Raw genomic sequence first — 23,934 nt, 5'->3', positions numbered from 1 at the left:
AGATCAGGGGATCCAATTCTAATCATGTTTGACTTAAAACTGGAGGAGTCAAACATCTCTTTCCCTACTGGAGGTGTTTCAGACGCAGTTCTAGTGGTGCTGTGTGCTCATATGAAGCCTCCGAACTGGGTATGTTTTGTACAGTTGGTCCCTGACTTTCCAAGTCCTCATGTTCCTTTTCCAGGCAGCTCTTCAAATGCCAGGAAATACTTTGTTCTCTGAAAACTCCTTGCAGGAACTGCCTTTCTTTTGAGTGTCCACTGACCCCAGTGCAGGAGGATGTAGCCCAGAACACACTCTGCTAAACTTGCCAAGCCAAGGCCAGCAATTGCGGTGGCCCCTCTGGTCCTGCAGCATCTGGATCCGAGAGGCAAGTCTGGATCCATCATCAGTAACCAGGGACTAAAGACTGTCTGTGTGGGCCCTTCTGTTCTTGGTCTCCTGATAGGAAAGTATCCATGGGGGCTGCTGGCCTCTCTGTTTGGGATCCAGTAATATGAAGGATGGTGCTTGTGCTTATGCTGTAAATTTCTAGAGCTGATTATTGGAATTCGTAAAACCCTCTGATTTTCCAATATCTCCCATTAAGGATATGAGATTGAAGAATCCTTGGACTGAGAATAGAGAGGCCAACCCATCCACAGGCTGCTGATTTGCTGATGTTTGAGAGTCAGCAGCAGCCGGTATATATAACTGATCTATGCGAATTGTAGTAAGTTGTTGTCGTTTGTGTTTTCATTTGCTCATCATTCAAAAAGTGTCTATTGAGCACCTGCTGAGTACAGGAGAGGATCAGTGTACACGCCTCTGCACACTGCGAAGCCATATCCAAACTCCTCCCCTCCCATGAGCCTGACATGTTTCTACTGATGGCTTGGTCATGGTCTCCCTGGACAAAACTCAGTCCTGTCTGGGGCTGGCTTTGATTCTCTCCTTGTCTTGCCAACAGCCATCCTCACCCCACCTGGGATGGAGATCACCAAGGATGGTTTCCACCTGGTTATTAAGCTGGAAGACCTGGGGCCACAGTTTGAGTTCTTCGTGGCCTACTGGAAGAGAGAGCCTGGTGCCAAGGTGAGACTTTCACCCTTGGCCTTTGAGTTAGACTTTGGAGAAGCAGTCACAGACCTCCAAGAACTGGATGAGGAAAGCCAGCCCCTGCAGTGCTTGCTGTCTGGGGTGGCCTGAGGATGAGCGGGCCTGGGTGAAGTGTGGGAAAGGAGAGATGGGTGTAGGTTGACAATCCCGGCAGCCTCTTCCTCAAAGGACTGCCTTGGTCCAACCCAGACCGTGGCTGGGAGCTGTCTCAGGCCACATTTGCTAAAGTATGAGGGCTGCCCCCTTGCACTAAACTCTGCCATAGTTGGATCCATGATACCTTTACAATGCATTTCTTCTCCCTCATCAGCATGCCTTCTCAGCCATTCTCCCTGCTGTTTACAGGCGGGAGACCAGGGTGTTCCAGATCAGCTGGATGATTTCAAAAGCATATGAGGCTGGCACAAGGCTCTCGAGGGTGTGTATCTGGGCAGGGTGCAGAAGTCGGGGCAGAGAGTCAGGAGCTGGCTGATAAACAACCCTGATTCTGAGCCAATGGGCCACCCGGAATGCCTGGATGGGGCGCTGCCCTACCCTGTGGGATGGGTGCTGCGGGCTGGGCTGGGTGAGAGGTCAACTCTCCCAGAGGGAGTGGCCAAGCATCCTGTAGCCACAGCAGCAGAAAGGATGGAGCTTGGGCAGACCTGTGGAGGCCTGTCCAAGCTGATATGGTGACAAGGCCCACTCGAGTCAGCACAAGGAAAAATAGGCTCTGCCGCAGGGATAATATGGTGCTCTAAGGGGCTCTCACAGACTCCATGATCAGAGCAGGCCCAGAGTCAGGCTGCAGCACAGACTCACTTGCCCAGGGGCCCCCGTCTGTGGAGTCCCTGGTTCCCTCCAGTGGGTCCTCTCTATTGCACTCTTTCCGTGGCCCTCTCCCCAGCTTGCTTGCAGGCCCTGATCCCTCACCACTCCTTCCTGCACATGCCTATGGCTGTGCCTTACCAGGCCTGACTCCTCCTCACCATGTCCTCTCCCCTTGGTCCCTGCTTCTAGCTGCAGGTATCAGTTCCCCAAGATCAGTTCCTAGCAGAGGAAATCTGACTGGTCCTGCTTGTCTTATCAGGCCAAGCTTAGGGGTCGCCGGTTGCTGGCTGGCCTCTGATAGACCCTTTTCAGGCCAAGGGTACCCCTGAACTAATAATGCCAGTGTCTGAGGGACAGGTCATGTGCCCTACCAGCCACTCAACGGGGACTGTGGGCTGGGTAGCTTCCCCTGGAAGGTGGTATGTGTAGGTGGAACAGGCAACAGCCATGGTTTCCAGCATTTATTCCTGCTGGGTCAGGGCCCAGTGGTAGGAGGTGGCATTGCCAGGCGGAGGGAGTCGTGTGGGGGACTGATCAGGGCCTGGGCTGGCCGGGAGCACGCAGGTCCCTAGGATTCTTCGGGAGGTGCAGAGCCGGTGCTGGGAGAGGAGCACGTGCCCTGAGCCACCTGGGCCTGGCCCAGACACGTCCCCGCAGGTTCAGACGCGGAGCACAGCCCTCAGGGGGTGAGTGGGGGTGGAGGGCCGTGCAGATGGATGGACAGACAGTGGATGGATGGAAGTGTGAGGAGGCACTGCCCGCAGGCTCCAGTGTTCCTGTGCACTGATCCCCCTGGCAGCAGTGGCCAGGCCAAGCCCCCAGTCAGATTTCTGACCTTCAGGTCTCTGTCCAAATATTACCCTGTCAGAGAGGTCTTCCCTAATCACTGTCTGGTGCCTCCTCATCACTCTCTACTTCTTTGCCCTGCTTCATTTTTCTTCATAACCCTCATCACCACCTGATGTGTGTTATATATGTTCTATCTTACCCCCCATAAGCTCCACGAGAGCAGGAACTTTGTTTTGTTCAATGCTGTGTCCCTGTTTTGTTCAGTGCTTACACCAGTGCCTGGCACACAGTAGGTGCTAAATAAATAAATAAATAAATAAATATTTAAGAATGAATGAATGAATAAATGAATGAATGAGAGGAACATTCTGTAGGCATCGTGGAAAGGAAATATTTACAGCTTCCCTTCCCTCCTTCTCCCTCTTTTGTGTCCTGCTCCCCCCAGAGTGTAACTGTTTTCTGTTTTCCTAAAGGAACACGTCAAGATGGTGAGGCACGGGGGCATTCCGGTGCACCTGGAAACCATGGAGCCAGGGGCCGCACACTGCGTGAAGGTCCGGACGTTCGTGAAGGCCATCGGGAGGCACAGTGCCTTCAGCCAGACAGAATGTGTCAAGGTGCAAGGTAAGGCCGCCTGTCTGCCCCTCCTGGGGGATGCTTGTTGCTTGCTGCTTGCTTCCTCTGGTTCTGAGTATCCCCTCGGTTTCCCTGACCTGCTCCCCCAGGCTGGGTGGATCCTGTGGTGAAATTGTTCTGCGTTCTAATCCCCCCCGAAGAGAGTCCACCCTGGGGCTGGGCAGGGGTCACTTGGCAGCTGTCTAGAACACTTTTCCCTGAAAGCTCCCGAGGCCTGAGGCCAAACGTTGCAAGGCTGGTTGACCCGGTGGCAGCTGCCTGTGTATCGGAGGCGGGTGCAGGTGAGGCAGCCGGGGCCTGAGCGTCGGACCTCGTGTGGACGTAGCCCACCGTGTAGCACGGCCGCGCTCAGCTGGGCGGGGCCTTATGGAAAGTCTGTAGAATCCTCTTGTTTGACTTAATTTTTTCCCTTGAATTTTTTATGGTTTAAAAGTCTGCAGTGAAAAGAAATAAAACAAAACCCCACATGCCATGATTCTGCCACACAAACACCACGAGTGACATTTGTGTATAACTTTTTAGTTTTTAAAAAATTATCATTTTGAGTATTTGGTACATTTATATAGTTCAAAAAATATGATAAGGTACCTGTGAAACCGCCTTCCTCCTCCTCTTCCTCATCCATGTAATTCCCACCCCTCCCCCGGAGGTATTAGCTTTTTGTATATCCTTCTAAAGACTTCTCACTACATTTACAAGTAAATGGGAATATACTTTTATATATTTCCCTTCCTTTTAGCACAAATGTTAGTGCACTCCATGCACGGTTCTGGATCTTGTCTTTTTCACTTTATATATCTTGTAGATTTTTCCATATCTAAAAAGAACTTTTTCATCCTTCTTTGTAGCTATATAGTATTCCACTGTATGTATATATAACTAATTCAACTAGCTCCCTATTGATGGGTATTTAGTTTTTTCTCCCAATATTTTGCTATTGCAGCCAATGCTTTCATTAATTACCTTGGGCATAGATCATTTGCTGGTATATTTGAAGGATAAATTCCTGGAAGTAGAGTTGCTGGGTCAAAGGCATACACATTTGAATTTTGACTGCTGTTTCCAAATCGCCCTCTAGGCTGTTAGCCTTTGTGTAGACACATATTGTTGTTGAATTATATATACACTTTGAGTCTGCTTTTTCACAAATATCACGTCCACAACATTTTCCATGTAGATTTTCTGATTACCATTTTATACTACTTTTTTTGGGTCTTTATTTATTTTTTAATTGAAGTATAGTTGCTTTACAATGTTGTGTTAGTTTCAGGTGTTCAGCAAAGCGATTCAGTTATACATATATATATGTATATAAATCTATTCTTTTTCAGATTCTTTTCCACTATAGGTTATTACAAGATACTGAATATAGTTCCTTGTGCTATACAGTAGGTCCTTGTTGGTTATCTGTTTTATATATAGTAGTGTGTATATGTTAATCCCAAACTCCTAATTTATCCCTCCCCCAGACCCTCATTTTATACTACGTTTTAAAACCATGTAAGTCAAGCTTGTTAAAAAATTCGAACAACACAGAAGTATATAAAGTAAGAAGTACACATTCTCCATTCTCCCCACACCACTCAGGAGGTTTCCTTTGGCAAGTCTGGCATTTAATCTTCCAGTCATCGTGTGATGCCAGTACTCAGAGTCCCAGCTGGGACTGTACTGTGCTTACTGCTTTGTACCTCGCTCACCTTCGCTGGGTATTGCTATTGTGAACACCTGTTCATGTCAGTACGTATGGATCTACCTCGTTGTTAAAGAACATGCATAACAAGCCAATATACGGGTGTGCCAAAGTATATGTAACCATCCCCCATAAATAGGTATATTCTGTGCTTTCCAGTCTTTTGCCACTACAACCTGTGATGCAGCGAACAAGTTTGTGTATATCCTAATTCTCATTTTAATAGCTGAACTCCTGACCTGCCATGATGATATCCCATGATGTATTAAATCATCCTCCATTTGGGGTATTTAGATCATTGCCATCTGCTTTTGAAGATGATGTTCATTCACTGATTCATTCATTCATTCAGTGAATAATTATTGAGCACTATGTGCCACCTGCTGGCCCCATCACTGGGATACAGCAGGGAAGTCCCTGCCCTCACCGAGCTTACCTTCTAGTTGGGGAGACAGGCTACAAGGCAGTAAACAAATGAGATGGTTTCGCTTGGTTGTACGTGCTATGAGAAGGCACACCAGAGCGTGCTGGGGTGGCAGAAGGTGCAGGGGTGCTGCTTTGGGCAGAGAGGGGGGCTGGTTATGCGAGGCTGTTGCTCTAATAAAGATATTGCTGTGAACTGCTTTCTGCATATGTTTCCTTCCTTGGAATTATTCTTTGGAATCCACTCACAGGAGTGGATGAAAGAGTATGAACATTTGTGTATCTCTTGATGTGTACTGCCAACACATTTTCCAAAATCATTGATACAAACTGTGGGGGCCCCAGCCATCTGGAAGAGCCCACCAGCTTCTCTGCAGCTGTGTCGGCTGTGGCACCCTTCACATCCTGGGTGAGCAGTCCAGCCCAGAGGGGCTAAACGAATAGCACAGAGAGATGGGAAAGTAACCCGTCCCCCCTTCCGCATCTCCAGACGTTCAGACTTGGCACTTTCTGATACATCACTTAGTAGAATTTGGAGCCAGCCCTACCTGTGTGACCTGGGGTAAGTCACTTAACCCTTGCAGGGGCTTGATATATGAGTTATTATGTGACTGTGTTCTGAATTCAGCATTTTCCTCCATCATACGAATCAATGCCAAGAGTAAATTGTGAAATACACTTTTTTTTCAGTTACTGCCCAGCTCCCTTCTGGGCTGTTCTCTTTTGGTGCTTCCCCCTCATCCTGCCCGGGGCCTGGCCCTCTGCCTTCTTCCTGGCAGTGGCTCAGAGGTACGTGCAAACACAGCTAGTGGCTTAACAGATGATGCGCCTCCCTTTCCCTTCCCAAGAACAAGATCGTAATCTTCCTTGGCTTTCTGGAAACCAATCTGGATTCTAGAAAAATGGTTTTAATGGTGGTCATTTTGGTCACTAGGGCACACGTCAGATGTCAGGGTGTGGGCATCTGCTCTCTTGGCCAGCGTGCAGAGCCAGATCCAGGAAAGTGAGGGAGGCCCGGGATTGTCTCCTAAGCCGGTTCCTGTCTTTCCGTTTCCAGGAGAGACCCTGCCGCTGACACTGGCTCTGTTCTCATTTGTGGGCTTCATGCTGATCCTCGTGGCTGTGCCGCTGTCCGTCTGGAAAATGGGCCGGCTGCTCCGGCACTCCTGTTGCCCCGTGGTGATGCTCCCCGACACCTTGGTAACTGCTCTTTTTCCTTTCAGCATGACGCTGACCCGATGTAGTCTGGGCCTTAGCGGGGCAGGGACACACGTTTCGTGAGTTTACAAGCATTTGCACAAAGAGGGGAGAAGAGTACTTATAGGACTTCCCTCCTAGTCAGAGGGGCTGGGAGACCTCCCTTCACCAGGGGGTGGTGGCCTTCCCCAGACTCCCATCAGGCCTCTGCTCCTTGCCCCCAGGTCCTGGCACGGCCAAGGCAGCAGGTGTGTAGCCCAGCCCAGGAGGCTCTGCATTCCAGGCGTCGTGCATAGTCTTACCCTGAGGACCGGCCTGCCAAGCCTTCTTACCTCCCTCCCATCATTGTAACAGCAGCTGCATCCAGAAATATGTTCCAACACAGCATAGTCAGTTCATACGCCAAGAGCCTCGTGGGTCCTCAGGGTGAAGCGCACGTGTGAAAGTAGGGCGCGTGGCGTCTGCTTTGCCTTTGGCTGGGGGCAGGGGGACCACCTGGACCTGTGACTACCCAAGGTGAGGGATCCCAACTCCTCACGAGCCAGGGTTCTGATCTTACTCCTGAGGTCCCTTGGCCATAGATCTGAGTGTCCCCAGTGGGGACAGGCCCTGTGTGCTGTGCCAGGGTCGGGGAAAAGCGAAAGCAGGCCTCCAGAGCTCCCCCCACGTTGCACCTGTCTGCTTGCTGTGCACCCTAGCCCCCCACCTCCGCCCCAGACCTCAACCCACCGAGCAGTGCAGCAGAACACAACAAAATAATAACAAACAAAAGCAAACCCCTCCCTGTCCCCTCAGGGATTTCTCACCCTTCTGTCCTGGGAGGACGGGGTTAGCGGTCAGCTTCTCAGAAGCAACTAGAGCCAGAACTGCCTGCAAGCTATACATTCCTGTAGTTCCTTAGCAGCCAGGAGTCACCCTGGAAGGAGTCCCTCTTGTGACATCACAGGGCCTTGAGAGCACAGGCCATGCTCCCGCTTCACAGGAGGACTATCCCTCCCTGCAGTCCAGTCCTCAGGACACCCCGCACGCCCCACCATATGATCCTAGTGTCAGCTCTCTTTCTTTCCAGGAGTTTAGGGAGTCATGACTCCAGGGGACACTGGTCCGGAATTAAGCACCAGGCACCCTTCTAAGGCTTTACGGATATTTGCTCATTTCATTTGCCCCTTTTCATAATGCTTACCAACCAGTGTTCTTTACATTGGTTCCCCCTCCAGCCCCTCTGGATGACTAAAGGGTTTACTGCTAAACATAAAGGCAGTGGGGTGTATCAAACACAGGGGGCAGGGCCGGCCTGCATCCCCTTCAGCAAGAACTTGAGGGGCTCAGAGTTCCCTGAAGCACAAAACGATGTGTATTCTGCTGTTGTTGGGTGGTGTTTTATAAATATCAATTGGACCAAAATGTTTAATACTGTTCAGATCATCTTTGTCCTCACTAATTTTGTTGGTATAGTTCTATTAGTTATTGAGAGAGAGACAACAAAATCTCTAACTATGAGTGTAGTTGTGTCTGTTTCTCCTTTCATGTCAATTTTTCCTTCATGTGTTTTGAACTTTTAGATGCATACATATTTATGATTGATAGGTCTTCCTGAATAATTGAGTCTTTTATCATCATGAAATGTCCCTCTTTATCTCTGGCAGTATTCTTATCCTGATATCAATATAGCCCTTTTTTATTTACTGTTTGTAGGGTGTATCTTCTTCCATATTTTTATCTTAAACTTATGCGTGTTCTCAAATTTAAATGGTGTCTCTTGAAGCAGCATAGAGGTTTTTTTGTTTTGTTTTGTTTTTTAAGTGAATCTGTTCCAACAATCTCTGCCATTTAATTGGAATGTTTAATCCATTAACACTTAACTCTAGTCCTCTCACTTCCTAACTTTTCTGTTTGCACCCATATCTGTTTTCTGGTTCTTCTGTTCATGGCACCAAGAGAGACCTGCCCTCAGTTCCTCAGGGAACTGTAAAAAATGGGAAACTCACCCAGAGACATTCCCTTCTTCCAAGTGTCAACTTTTGGTTGCTCTCCTGTGACTTAAGGAAGTTGGTTTCATATTTTGATCCGTTTTTGAAGTTGCTATCTGCAGGAGGATTGGTCTGATTGGTGCTCCTCTGCCGTTAGTAGAAGCGGAGCCCTGCAGTAAAGGAAGAACCCCTGAATGAACCCAAAACGATGATGATGGGAGGGGAGCATTCCTGGCTCAGCAGGTCACTAGCTCTTCTTTTCCACACACGTGAAAAGCTCGGCCTCCTCGGCTGAACTCCACCGAGTAGTCACCCTTTACGGCTTTCCTCTCAACTCTGTTCCCATGCTTACCCTCTACTCACGAGCTCTTCCATTCCTAATACCCTCCTTCAGTTTCCCTCTTCTGGTCCTACATTCAATGACCTAGCAGAGTTCCCTCCCAGGACCCAGTGTGTTGTTAGAGAGCCACAGAGTAAAGGGCCTGGGAAAGAACAAGGTAAAGGGTCCGTTCCCTGTAGAATTTCAGGTGCACAAGGAAAGCCCTCCAATGGCAAGAGCTCCTAGAAATCCTAATGCATTATGAGCCATACCCTAAAAATAGCTTTTGGAGAAAACCAAGCAACTGAGATGAGACCAGAGACAAGGAAATTCTTTTTTATTTTTTAAATTTTTTAAAAGTATTATCTGGATTCCCTACTAAAAGTTCTTTTTTTAAAAAAATTATTTATTTGTTTATTTATTTATTTATTTATTCATTTATTTAGGCTGCAGTGGGTCTTAGTTGTGGCATGCAGGATCTTCGTTTCAGCACGTGGGCTTCTTAGTTGCGGCATGGGACTCTTAGCTGCGGCATGCATGCAGGATCTAGTTCCCTGATCAGGGATCGAACCTGGGCCCCCTGAATTGGGAGTACAGAGTCTTACCCACTGGACCACCAGGGAAGTCCCAAGACAAGGAGATTCTATGAGAGAATGACCACTTTTGTCCATGGAAGATAAATGCCACGACCCTTGACGACCTTTTGCTTCTCTGTTCCCCTTACCATCTTTCCTACTTTGTTCTAGTGTCTGTTCCTACATGCATTCTTTTCCATAAGACTTTTAATTTCTATTCTGTTTCTCCCCAGATTTTAACATGGACAGTCTCTCTGAGTGTATGCATTTCCCACAGTGCTGTGTGAGAAGTAGATAGCTAGTGTCCACCAATTCCCGAATAAGTTCTGGAGCTGCACATCACCACCACCATCTCCCCCCTCTCAGCCTTTACTTTAGTACAGCCTAGCTGCACTTCAACATTTGCACTGGTCATAGATAATCCTCCAAACTATTAAAAAGCAACTTCCAGCCAACCTTGCAAAATCCATGCATCTTTCCAATTAAACCATGGAAAATTACCAAGTGGAAATCCTCGACAGGGCTTCAAAAAGTCCTATTGAGTTTGTAAATGTTTAATTTGTCTGTTTGGATTAAACATTTCATGTCTTCATCTATAATTTTACAGTTGCACTCTGAAATATACCATTAGGAATGTCTTTCCATTCAAGTTTTTATCACCAAGTAACAGTCTACGGCAAAAATATATATGCAAGGAAAATTATATTAAGACTGCTCGGTGTGTGTTCCCTATTTTAAAATATAATGTATTTTCCTTGTCTTTTATCCATAATTGCTTCATGGGGATGGAGGCTTTGGTGCTAAAGGTTCTTTGTTTCCTTTCTGTGACTCGCTTTATTCTTTCTCTTCTTGCTGTCACATTCCACTGTAATGTGGGTAGCAAACATCAAGATGGCCTCAAGTTAGTCATCTCCAAATTGAGATGTGCTCCAATGGACCATCCCAAGTCTGACTTTGTGTGCTTCATAGAAAGTGGAGTTTGTGAGCCCAGATGCCTCTGGGGCCCAGACAGATTAAAAAAAAAAAAAGAGTGTACAGTGCAATAAATGTGATTTAATAGGGAGAGATAGATATGAGGACCATGGCAAACATGGCCCAGCTAAAGAAAGCAGCTTCTTCTCAGTTCATGCAGGTTGTTGCCAAGAGGGGATGTGAGCCAGTGCTTCCTAAATTTGAAATGAGAATCCAGAAATCCAGACTTTATAATAAATCTCCTGATTTTCAAATGTTAAGAACAAATTCAAATTAAAAAAAATATATATCAGCTGAACCTTGCTTGAAAGTTTGTTCTAAACTATGGGACAACAGTTTTGTACCCTCTGAAATTCTGAGATATGCTGTTTCACTTTAATGTTCTAGAACGACACCATCCAGTATGGTAGCCGCTAGCCATATGTGATGATTAAGCACTTGAAATGTGACTAGTCCAAATTGACATGTGCTGTAACTATGAAATACATGACAGATTTTGAAGACAGTACAAGAAGAGTGTAAAATAGTTTATTAATATTTTTATGTTGATTACATGTTGAAATAATATTTGTTTTTAAAATAAAATATATTATTAAAATTAACTTTACCTATTGCTTTTTACTTTATAAAATGTGCTACTGGAGAATTTTTAATGGCATATGTAGCTCACATTACATTTCCATTGCACGGCACTCCTCTAGAGTTTAAAAAGCAATCAGGTATAAGCACTGCAGATGTAGGTAGCCAGCATCCTGAGAATCTGACCAGACCAGCATCAGCGAATTGGTGGTGGGCTCCACATTGACATCCCATTCAGTGAGCCTTGCTTTCCCATTATTTGCCTGTGGACACCAGGAGTGAGCCCTGTAGCCACCTCTTTACAAACAAGATCAAGGGCAACAGACTGGATGAAGCTAATGTCTCTGGGGATGGGGGTGGAGGAAACCATTGTGCCCACCTGTCTGTGCCCACGTGCCACTCTTTAAAGTGATGACAGGGAGGGACTTCCCTGGCGGTCCAGTGGTTAAGACTCTGCGCTTCCACTGCAGGGAACACGGGTTTGATCCCTGGTCGGGGAACTAAGATACCACATGCCCTGTGGCGCAGCCAAAAAAAAAAAAAGAAAAAGAAAAAAGAAAAAAGAAAGTGATGATGGGAAGGGCTGTGGGAGAAGCTGTGCAAGACCCAAGTGAGTTTGTTGGAGGCGAGTGGGCTAGTGGCGACACTGGGGAAAGTGGCCCTGAAAGGTTGATACCTGCATTTTTACAACCAGTTACGATGATGTATTGGGGTCGCTGGGAGAAGATAGCAGGAATGTGAGGTATGAGTAGGAAGGGACTCCTGTTTATGGAGCACCATCCCTGGACCGGACACCCTGCTAGTGCTGTACGTGGAGCATCTCAGACCAGGTCACTATTTTCAGAGCTCTCTGGTGGAAGAAGGTTAGATTTTTTGGACCAGAACTACATTCTGGACTTCTGTGGGGCAGGGTCCCTGAGGGAGGAGTGCTGAGGAGGCAGGGCCCCAAGACATCTTCTGGTCGGTGACCTGGGAGACGATCTCAGTGAAGGTGGGAAGCCCTTGCTCTAGGGGTTAGAATTGTCTTTGGGCTTTTCTGCTGCTGGAAAGTTAATGAATCAGATAGCTGGGGGTTTTGGTGATATTCTCCACGATTACTATTACTATGACTATTCACCTAATGAATATGAATGAAAATTGTTTTTCAGAAAATAACCAATTCACCCCAGAAGCTAATCAGCTGCAGAAGGGAAGAGGTAGAAGCCTGTGTGGCAGCCGGGCTGTCTTCTGAGGAGCTCCTCAGGGCCTGGATCTAGCAGATGAAGTCTAGAAACCTGGTCTGCAGTACACAGGAGGGCGAGGGGGAGGGCCGTGCTTTGGCTTTCCTCCAAGGACAAAGGACAAGAGAAGAAGAGTCTGCTGTGTCTGTGTTAGAAGCAACTGTCAGAGGCAGAGTGGTGTGGCCGACGGAGCACTGAGGGGGGTCAGGGGATGTGACCTCCAGCACTGGATCTCTCTGCTGTCGTCTAGGGGGATGACCCTGCGGAAAGTGCTTAGTCTCTCAGTTTTCTCAACTATACAATGAGGGGATTAAGTACCCAACCGTTAAACCATATGTATATATATCCATATCATCTCTCCACCACTTGCAGAGCTGTAGGGAAATTGGCAACACTGTGCATTGGGACTGGTTCCGCTTTTCTGAAGAGCAGTAGATACACGTGTAACAAGAATAATCCCAGGCTCTATACACCTGCTGGCTTGGAGATCCTGCTTTGCTAGAGGAACCTTAAAGAGGAAAGGAAGGATCGGTGCAATGGGGTTGATTTCACTTCAAGCCAAATGCCTGCGCAGAGGTGACTGAATGGCTCAGCCAGCTCTCCAAACCATGACCCGGAGGGAGGCCACAGCCCCCTGAAAATGGGCCGCGCACAGATGCTGCAGACACGTGAAATGCTGTACAGGGTAAATCGTGTGTTCACACTGAGGACAGCAGCTAAAATGCATGTGCATGATGAGATGAGACCGCAGAAGGATGTCGATCATAAGTGCGATGTTTGCTGTGTTCCTTTTTCCTGTAGAGTTGTTATAGTATTGAATGAAAAATAAAAAGGTGTCACCTTGGGTAACCATTGTTGTTTCTTCCAAAAAAGAAAACTTTAGGGTTCCAGTTATATCATCAGCCTTGAGTGCAGGTCACCTGAAGACCACCTTTGGTCAGGAGATGTGGGAGTAGCCCCAGGTAAGGGCTGGGGCAGGGAACCAGCGAGGGGCAGCGTCTGGCTGAATGGGAAATGTGACTGAAGCAGTTGGCCAAAGCCTCATCTGGCCAGGATGCTCCTGGGTCTTCCTGGAGGCCTCATGATACAGGAACTCCCTTGGGGACCTCTTTTCCTTAAGACAGCTCCTCGGGTGTCCTTAACTCTCCTAGCACGTTCATCTGGGGCACGCGACTGAAGCCTCTTCCTGACCCTCTCCCCCACCAGGTGAGGAAGAGTCAGGGTCAGAGAAGGGATGGAGGGGGAAGTTTCCTGAAGGCTGAAACGATTGCTGGGCAAGGCCTGTGCCTCCCTTTTAAACCCCAGCCCTCCCAGTTCTGGAGCCTCTGAACTGGTTTGTCTCCACCCCCACTTCCTGGGCCCCTTCCAGCCACCCCAGAGGTGGAGACAGTCTAACTGCTTCAGCCAGGTGTTTCCCCTACAAGATAGAGGCCCAGAGCCCTCTCTCCATCTGGTGGAGTTTCGAGGAGCCAGAGGATGGGCTCTTTAAGATGAGATCACTGAAGATCATTTCCTCTGTACCATTTTGTAGGCCTCTGTGTTGTCTGACTCTTGTATGAAGAGTATGTGTTCGTTTTACCTTTGGCCTAAGCTGGAAACATATTTTTAGTTTGCAGAAATAAAGACGATACTAGTTCTCCAGTCACCACCCCCCTCCTCCCTCTCCCCTGTCACCTGTCCAGGCCCAGAACCCAGAAATGACCCCTGACTTCCCTCTGCTTGCGTCCCTCTCACAGCTAGTCTCACTGCCCATCCACCTTGCAGGCATTTACAGGTATACAGGAATTTCTCTCAGTTATTCTAGTGTCGTCCCATGTCCCCAGAATCACTTATCGAAGCCCAGCCATGCACCGGACATTGAGCTAGTTCCTGAAAGTAGAGGGGCTGCCTCCCCTGTAGCTGGCCATTCCCTCTGGCCTGGAGTACTTGTATTCTACCTCCCCAGCCTCCCCTCCTCCCCTCCAATCACCCGGCCCTCTAAGCTGGGACACTTTAATGAATGAAAATGGGTGTGATTAATAACGACAACAGGATGGCAGGGAGACTGACCATCTCTCACAGTCTCGTGCTGCTCAACTGAGTTGACACCTGTGACCCCAGAATCAAGCCCAGCTTTCTTAGTCCTGCCTTCACATGCTGCCAGAGTCCAATGAACAAAACCCCTGCTCCATGAGGCTTACATTCGAATGTGGGGGGAAAGGAGACATAATAATAAAATAATAAAATAATACTAGCAATTGTCATTATTAAGTGAATTATCTAGTATATTGGGAGTTTGTAAGTCCTATGGGAAAATGACAAGGTGGGGTGAAAATGGAGGGGTGGGGTAAGGGCAGGTTGCAGCCTCCTCTGAATGAAAGTAAATGGCAACAGCAGAACCACAACTGTCAAATAAGTCCTTACACAGTGTGGGAGATTAAGCATGACTCTAGAACAAAATGGTTTGGCAACAAAGCCTCAGGAGTGTGCAGTCTAAAACAAAAACTATATTCAGTATTTATACTGTTTGTATTGACAGTGTATTTTTTTTTTAAGCTATTCCCTTAAGTTGTCAGAGCAAGTATATAATTGTGTTTATTTTGATGGGAACCTAGATTTCAAGATTAGTGAAAGGGAAGGCCAATGGTAGACTCAAACATTTGAGGAGGAGCAGTGTACTGCTGGAACTGAACTGAATATAGCAATATGAAGTCATGTCTTTTTTTTTTCTTTTTTAAAATTATTTATTTATTTATTTATTTATTGGCTGTGTTGGGTCTTCGTTTCTGTGCGAGGGCTTTCTCTAGTTGCGGCGAGCGGGGGCCACTCTTCATCGCGGTGCGCGAGCCTCTCACTATCGCGGCCTCTCTTGTTGCGGAGCACAGACTCCAGACGCGCAGGCTCAGTAGTTGTGGCTCACGGGCCTAGTTGCTCCGCGGCATGTGGGATCTTCCCAGACCAGGGCTCGAACCCGTGTCCCCTGCACTGGCAGGCAGATTCTCAACCACTGCGCCACCAGGGAAGCCCCTGAAGTCATGTCTTTATAAAACGTTAAATGAAAAATATATTTCCTTTTTGGCTTTTTGCCACTGAAATGGCCCAGTTGCAGTGTACCCCAGATTTTGGTTTCTAATGCTATTTTTCTCCCAAAAGGAGCCATGGTATCTTGGAGCAATGTCTGATTCCATGCCTGGTCTGGGGTGGAAGGGTGCAAGGGAATCCCAGGACACCTACACCTTGTTGGGCCAGAAGCAAAGCTTTCAATAGTTGGGTCATTCAAAATTATGCAAGAATCAATCTAAAAGGGGTAAATTTGCCCAAGCCAAAGTTGGGACAATGTGAGCATCAAGGAGAATTCTGGCTTACATCAATGGACACAATAAATTTGAAAAGTCATGGGTCCATAACTGTAAACACAAAAAGCAAATGCTCAGAGAAGATGAATAGAATGTATTTCTACTGATTCTTGTTATTGAATCCTGTTGGGCTTATTGACTCACTGTATCAAAGAATCATACTAGTAAATGTAGACTAGTAAATGTAGGTACAGCAGTCAGAAGGCGGTCACCACCAGCATTACCTGGCCCAGGCCATGACCCTCCCCGCCATGAACGCCTGCGAAGCCTCCCCTTCCAATCTTTCTGCACTTGCACATCTCTTTTCCTGCCAAGGATTCCGCGGCAAAGTTCTTTTAAGTTCCTTTTACAGGCTGTAGACTGTCTAGCCTCTGTGCTACATTTCCCCATCTCTTAGATTTTTTTTTTTCTTCTTATTTTTCTGTGTGCCCATTTTATCCTTTGGCTAACTTCCTGTGGGTGCTTAGAATTCTCAGTTTCCTTGTAATCTGGCCTGACTCGGTCCCTCCAGGGAACTTCCGCCAGCTTCTGAGCCCACCTGGAGGGGGGAACCTCATTACGTCCACAGCTGTCTGGCGCCACCTAGTGTTGAGTGCGGGAAATTCCTTCTTTTGTTCCCACTCGCCTCGAAGCGCCCTGGGCTTCCTGGATAGAGAAAAGGAAAACCCAGGCAAGTTTCCTAGAATGAGAACTCAACAGCAAACTTCCACGGGCTTGGTCCCTAGCAAACCTCCAATGTCGTCAGTAGATTTAGAGTTTAGCAAAGGCCACCATCTCCTCGCTCGTGTTCTGTCTGTCCCCAGCACATGATTAAGGGCTCCACTCTGTGCCCACGTGGGTCTCCCTCCTCCCCTGTCTGTCGGTCTTTCCTCTGTGCTGCCCTTCTCTACCTTTTTTTTTTTTTTTAATTTTATTTATTTATTTATTTTTGGCTGTGTTGGGTCTTCGTTTCTGTGCGAGGGCTTTCTCTAGTTGCGGCAAGCGGGGGCCACTCTTCATCGCGGTGCGCGGGCCTTTCACTATCGCGGCCTCTCGTTGCAGAGCACAGGCTCCAGACGCGCAGGCTCAGCAGTTGTGGCTCACGGGCCCACCTGCTTCGCGGCATGTGGGATCTTCCCAGACCAGGGCTCGAACCCGTGTCCCGTGCATTAGCAGGCAGATTCTCAACCACTGCGCCACCAGGGAAGCCCCCCCTACCTCTTAAAAAAGGAGTTTTTGGTATTTTTTCTCATGTGTTCTATTTCTAGCGTATCCCTGGATTTGACTGACTTTCTTGTTCCCATGACGGGAGAGTCATGTTAAACCATTTTGGCGCCCAGACTGTGACGTTTGGAACTGGCACACAAGAGTTGACCCCAAATTACAGTTTTCTCTTTCTGGCTCAAGGGATTCTCAGGTCCTCAAGCATCTAACAAAAAAGCCTGGAAAACCCACACAGGTGGGAGCAGGAGGTTCACAAAGGGAGGACACGGCCCCTTCTGCCTCCTTCAGTGGAGCGGGCTGCCAGCCCAGGAGAGGTTGTAAAACCTCATTAAGGACCTTGGAGGAAAATTTGACGAGCCTTCTCAGGTACCTGCAAAAAAGGTCCTCCACTGGACCCCACTGGGGAAATTTTAAAAAACGACTTTAAAAAACCTGGCTGTTGGAAAAATAAGTGCCTGTGTAAACCTCAGTAACTTCTACGTTTGCTCCTGTGCTTTAAAATGACTCATCTACGAGGTGGCCACACATCTCCAAATTTCCTGGAGATGCCAGTAAGTCTTCTATCAAACTGCCTTGGTGTAAGCCTACAGATGTTATTTTGGGTTAGGAGATCACACCCCAGAACTAGGGCCCTCTGATGCCATCCTGCCTACATTAACCTCGCTGAAGGGCTTCCTCCCACCCTCCCTCCCTCCCTTCCTTCCTCCCTCCCTCCCTCCCCCTTCCTTCCTTCCTTTTATCTTTCTTTTCTTCTCTAACAAAGTTTTAAACTCTGAAGGAGAAATTTAATTTGGCATTGGCAAAGACAAGCCTCAGGTTGAAGAACTTATAAGAAGCTTGGGTCTGAGCCAAGGGGGTGGACTACCTCCACCCCCTTCCCATCCTCCAATCAGCCACCTCTGAGTTTCCTCCCTTCCTAAACTTCATCTAGCCCTTTACCGCCACCCCAGACACAAATCAGCCAGTCTTTGTGCTCCAGTGCCTACCATGAACTGAAACTTGGTATCACTGAACCTCTGGAATTGTGCCTCTCCAGGGTGTTCAACCAGCCTGCCCTGTGTCAGCTCTCATGACCACTCTTCTGGATAGGACAGGACAGGAGAGGAAAGGATTTCTGCTTTAGCTACTGATAAGCAAACTCCTCCCATCACTGAGGGAGAGTGTTGCCACTTTGGAAATGGGCCTGTCCACTCTGTGAAGACTGAGATGACCGGGTCTGGACATGATTCTTGCTTGTCTAGCTCAGTAGTGTCTGAGACATGCCTGGAAGACATTGATCAAGATGGTGGAGTGAGCACACATCAAGCCCTCTCTGTAACCTCCTCCAGCCACAGAGGAGTGATTGATGGAATGTGCATGCACACACACACAAACACACACACACACACACACACACACACACGAGCCAATGAATGAATGAATGAATGAATCAAAAAATCAATCAATCTTTGTGGACCAATAATGAAGAATAAACCTACAGAGTAGGCTGGTGAAATGTAGCCCAAGGGTAGAAGGAACTGCGTATACATAGATTGGGCTTCAAAGCTCATGTGGGAATGGAGATGAGTGTACCCTGTGCTTGGCAGGAGAGTGGACCCGTGCTTGCTTCATGAAGCTGGGGTTGGGGCTGGTTGTCTTGCCTATCCAATGAATAGGGGCTGAAAACACTCCAGAAATGTGCTGCTTGCCCATGGTGCAGGAAGGAAAAAGGGCGTCTTCGCTAAAGATGGGAACTGGGCTGGTCCTGCACCAGGGGTGCAGCACCAGAAATTTTGTTGGCTGAGAGCCAGCACCTGAAAGTCCATAACTTAAGATCCCGCCCTGGGTGTGCAAACCAGGAAGAATGGGCTAAGTCAGCTGCAAAAGTACTTACCATGCAAGGACTTGTTCACGGAAAACACTCCCAGGCAGAATGAGCTTTGGAACAAAAATGACAAAGGACGTCACGAAATTCATCTTGAGGCTCATTTTACAAACTCAACAGACAGAAGAATTCATAACAGAAGAGATGGAAATAATAGATAATTTGAAAATCTAAAAACTCATGGAATGTCTCCCACCCTTCCTTAAAATTTAGTGGTGGCAGCTTTTTTTCCCTGCCAATTGAGACTATTTTGGATACTTCTGGGTAATAGAAAGCTCTATAGCCACTTTAACTAGGAGTTTGCATTCATAATTAAAATTGCCTATTCCCAGATAGTAATAAAAACTTTGAACTCTCATGAGATATAAAGCTTCTTTTGTCTTTAGCACGTGGCTTCCTTACTTCAGGGAAGGGTATGGTCAGTTTCTAGCTCTCTTTTTTTTACATCCTCCTCCTTCACCTGCAGCCATTGTGGACCCCTCTGAGATTGGAGTTCAAGAAGGGAAGAGGGAAGAGGGGTATCAGGAAGGGTCTTACTTGATTGGAACAGTGGAAAGCTGGGTTTGGGCTTCCTGGGACCCGCTGAGGTTTAAAGCTGATTCTTTCTCCTATGAATACTTTTGTGAGTTCTTCGTAAGCTTTCCTGCTGAAACTCTCAGACTGTTAACTCCCATGTAGGTAATGAATTTTGTTTTTCCAGCTTGTGATGGTTAACTTTATGTGTCAACTTGGCTGGGCCATGGGCTGCCCAGATATTTGGATGAACATGATTCTGGGTGTGTTTGTGAGGGTGTTTCTGGATGAGATTAACGTTTGAGTTGGTAGACTGGATAAAGCAGACTGCCCTCCCCAAGGTGGGTGGGCGTCATCCAATCCGACGAAGGCCTGAGTAGAATTACAAGGCTGCGTAAGAGAGAATTCCCTCTCTCTGCCCAACTGTTTTCAAGCTGGGACATCAAACTTCTGTCTTCAGACTCAAGCTTGGACTGGAATTTACACCATTGGCTTTCTTTGTTCTCAGGCCTTCAGACTCAGACAGCAACTATACCATTGGCTCCCCTGGGTCTCCAGTTTGCCAACTGCGGATCTTGGGACCTGTCAGCCCCCAAATCATGTGAACCAATTCCTTATAATAAATCTCAATCTCTCTCTCTCCCCCACTGGGAGGGTCCAGAAGACATACCTTTCTTTTTATTTTATTTTATTCTAAAAATTGAATTATAGTTGATTTATAATATATTAGTTTTAGGTGTACAACATAGTAATTCAATATTTTTATAGATTATACTCCATTTAAAGTTGTTATAAAATATGAGCTATATTCCCTGTGCTGCACATTGCATCCTTGTATGTTATTTATTTTATACCTACTAGTTTGTGCCTCTTAACCTCCTTCCCCTGTCCTGTCTTGCCCCTCCTCCCACCCCTCTCCCCACTGGGAACCACTAGTTTGTCCTCTGTATCTGTGAGTCTGCTTCTGTTTTGTTATATTCATTTGTTTGTTTTAGTTTTTAGATTTCACATACAAGTGAAAACATGCAGTATTTGTCTTTCTCTGCAGAAGACCTTTCACCATCCCTGTGAGAAATAAGTTTGTGAGGGAAGCCCTGACATCCTTGAAGAGCTCTGTGATCACCTTTCTCTGCAGGTCAGATCTCACAGTGGGAGCTGCAGTCATCGAGGCCTAAATGCAATGGGAGTAATTAGATCCGGGGTGGCAGGAGCCAAGTGGTGGCAATCAACCGCCAAAGGCAAGGTGGACGTGGTTAGTGTAATGGACAGCAGAGTCAAGGCAGCCATTGGGAAAGTCTGACTCATACAGGCTTAGGGCGTTGGCTACTTCATCATGGTGTTCCTAGAAGTGAAGCTGATAGGAAGCCTACTACATTTCTACTTGATCTGTAGAAACAGAAAAGTTCTAGGTCAAGGGAACAAAAGTCTAACCTGAATCATATAGAATAGATAACCAACAAGGACCTACTGTGTAGCACAGGAAACTTTACTCAATATTCTGTAATAACCTATATGGGAACATAATCTGAAAAAGAATGAATATATGTATATGTATAACTGAATCACTATGCTATACACCTGAAACTAACACAACACTGTAAATCAGCTATACGCCAATAAAATTAAAAATAAAACAGAACTGTGTCCTCTCAATCAATTCCCAGACCTGAGCCAGTTTATAGACCCAGAGGCCCTTGAATGAAGGGGGTGCTAATGCCCTTTAGGAAGGACACTGGAACATTACCAAACATTTGTACTGTTATTCTTCCTCCCAGATTTCCCCAAAGGGACTTATAGCCTTTTATCAGGGTAACTGCATTGAGGAAAAGGAAATAATCAGGCCTTTTGGGGACTACTGGACACTGATTCTGAACTGACAGTGATTTGGGGAGACCCAACATGTCACTGTGGTCCACCAGTCAGAGCAGCGACTTACAGAAGTCAGGTGATCAACGGGGTTTAATTCAGTCCATGTCAGAGTGGGTCCAGTGGGTCCCTGAACACACCCTGTGGCTATTTCCCTGGTTCTGGAATGCATAATTGGAATAGATATACTCATTAGCTGGCAGAATTCCCACACTGCTTCTCTGACCTGTGGAGTGAGGTGGGAAAGGCCAGGTGGAAGCCACTAAAGCTGCCTCTACCTAGGAAACTAGTAACTCAAAGGCAATACTACATTCCTGGGGGGATGGCAGAGATTAGTGCCACCATCAGGGACTTGAAAGATGCAGGGGTGGTGATTCCTACCCCACCCCCATTCACCTCACCTATGTGACCTCTGCAGAAGAATGATGGATCCTGGAGAATGACAGTGCATCATGGAATATTATAAGCTTAGGCAGGTGGTGTTTTTAATTGCAGCTGCTGTACCAGATATGGTTTCATTGCTTGAGCAAATCAACACATCCCCTGGTACCTGGTATGCAGCTATTGACCTAGCTATTGCTTTTTTTCTCATTACCTGTTAGTAAAGGCCACCAGAAACAGCTTTCTTTTCGTTGGCAAGGCCAGCAATACACGACCCCTGCTCTACCCCAGGGGCATATCAGCTGTCTAGCTCTATGTCATCATTTAGTTCACAGCTATCTTGATCACCTTTCTCTCCTACAAGATACCACACTGGTCCATTACATTAATGACATTATGCTGACTGGATCTACTGAGCAAGAAGTAGCAACTACTCTAGACTTATCGGTAAGACACTTTCATGTTAGAGGATGGGAAGTAAACCTGACTAAAATTCAGGGACCTTCTACCTCAGTGAAACATCTAGGGGCACCGTGGTGTGGGGCATGTCAAGATCTCCCTTCTAAGGTTTTGGTTTACATGGCTATAGAGACTAAGAAGTCCCAAGATCTGCAGTTGGCAAACTTGAGACCCGGGAAAGCCAGTGGTGTAAGTTCTAGTCTGTGTCCCAGTCTCAAGGGGGGAGAAGACTGATATCCCAGCTTGAAGACAGGCAGAGAGAGAGGGAAGGAGAGAGAATTCTTTCTTACTCAGCCCTTTACTTCTGTTCAGATAGCCCTTCTAAGGTAAAGGATAAGTTGTTGCTTGGACCCTCTTACAGCCAAAATGTGGCACAGCACCCAGTGTACCTCTTTGGACTTTGGATGCAACAAATTCCTCATGTGATGTGTTCCTCCAGCCCATTTACTGAGTGATCTGAAAAGACGCTAGATTTTTTTTTTTTAAATATTTATTTATTTGGCTGCACCAGGTCTTAGTTGCGGCATGCAGGATCCTCGTTGCCTCGTGCGGGATCTTTAGTTGGGGCTTGCGAGCTCTTAGTTGTGGCATGTGGGATCTAGTTCCCTGACCAGGGATCGAACCTGGGTCCCCTGCGTTGGGAGCTCAGAGTCTTAACCACTGGACCACCAGGGAAGTCCCAAAAGACACTAGTTTTGAGTGGGGCCCAGAACAAGAGAAGACTCTGCATTGGTCCACGCTGCGGTGCAAGCTGCTCTGCCATTCGGGCCACAGGATCCAGCAGATCCAATGGGGCTTAGACTCTCATGGCAGGTAAGGATGCTGCTTGGAGCCTTTGGCAGCCCTTGTCAGTGAATCACAAGTCAGGCCCTTAGGGTTTCCCTGGAGAACCCAGACTAGTCCACAGCTGCAGCTTTCCTCCTTAGCCTCTGGTTTCCTCAGACACTACCACCTGCTCTGTATTCATAGGCCCTTCGGCCTCCTCCAAGTGAGCCAGGCACCCAGCCTCCTTTTTCCCCAACAGCAGGGAACACACATCAGGCTCTCTGCATGGGACCCTAAGGTTGGGGTTAAGAGATAAACTGCCCCTCATTCCATCCTTAGCCTGGTGTCATTGAAACTCAGAGCATTCCAACACCCTCTCCAAAGACATCCTCTTCACAAATCCTTTGAAATGTCCAACAACTCAATCCTTTTTATGTCCTCTCTATGGGTGTTAGGTACAATATTTGGATATTTCCTTAAAGTTTAATATCATGTTACATATTGAAGAGGTAAGGAGGGAATAGCATCTTTGCAAGGAGACCAGGAGATGACTAAATGTGAACAGGCAGTTATGAAAAATATTGCTCTTGGAAATAAAAAAGACTCCAATAAGTAGGATAAATAAGAGGCTAGAACAGCTGATGAGAGACGAGTCAATCAAAGGAGAGAAGGAAATTACATATAATACAGAACCAAAAGATGGAGAACTGAAAACTATGAAGTTGAGAGTCATGGAAGATAGACAGAAATTCTAATCCGAGAGGCGTTCTGAATGAGAAAACTGGTGAGATCACAGGAGAGGGAATGGCTGAAAAATTTCCATAATTGAAAAAAATTCCAGTTCAGAAAAGTGCACTGATTATGGTGAGGGCAAAGTAATTAAAAAACCCAAACAATCCCTCCCGAGCACCACCACCGGCATGCCTCATTGGGAACAGAGCAAGGAGAGCCGGCATCAGTGCGATCACATTTCCATCACAGGAAACATCTGGGTCAAAAGTGTGTCCTGCCTTCTTCTGCCCAGGGAGGGAGAACAGGGGGCGTGTGACTGTCGTCTCCACAACTTTCTACTACTCCCTTCTCTCTCCATAGACTAACAGGCTTTTTTTGGCATTAAAAAAAAAAAAAAGACTTTTCTGTTACTTCTGGTCCACATGTAGTTTATGATGATATCAAGGCACTCGTCGTTTAGGGCTCAGACACACAGTACCACATACAGTAGGAGCTTATGCCAGGGGTTTTCCTCAGTGTGGACACTCAGCTCTGTGAT

General features: G+C 47.0%; 1 protein-coding gene across 5 annotated transcripts in view; it reads left to right on the top strand.

The window, feature by feature from the left end:
- IL20RB (interleukin 20 receptor subunit beta) overlaps positions 1–20,232 on the top strand; it is a 46,965-nt gene extending 26,733 nt beyond the window's left edge. For 2 of the 5 annotated variants that reach the window (XM_082393480.1, XM_082393479.1), the window contains 4 exons: positions 950–1,074; positions 3,171–3,321; positions 6,504–6,646; positions 19,702–20,229. In XM_082393480.1, the coding sequence (XP_082249606.1) occupies positions 950–1,074; positions 3,171–3,321; positions 6,504–6,646; positions 19,702–19,890 (608 nt within the window). In that variant the 3' untranslated portion in view covers positions 19,891–20,229. Of the gene's footprint in view, positions 1–949; positions 1,075–3,170; positions 3,322–6,503; positions 6,647–12,206; positions 13,128–19,701 lie in introns of those variants that run through there. The other 3 variants (XM_082393478.1, XM_082393476.1, XM_082393477.1) reach the window with 3 other exon arrangements.
- Positions 20,233–23,934: the final 3,702 nt, after the last annotated feature.

The sequence above is a fragment of the Balaenoptera borealis genome (assembly GCF_965194805.1).
Source record: "Balaenoptera borealis genome assembly, chromosome: 5".
Classification (NCBI taxonomy): Eukaryota; Metazoa; Chordata; class Mammalia; order Artiodactyla; family Balaenopteridae; genus Balaenoptera; species Balaenoptera borealis.
The sequence above is the reverse complement of the archived record's forward strand: the minus strand, read 5'-3'. Positions and strand labels throughout refer to the sequence as shown.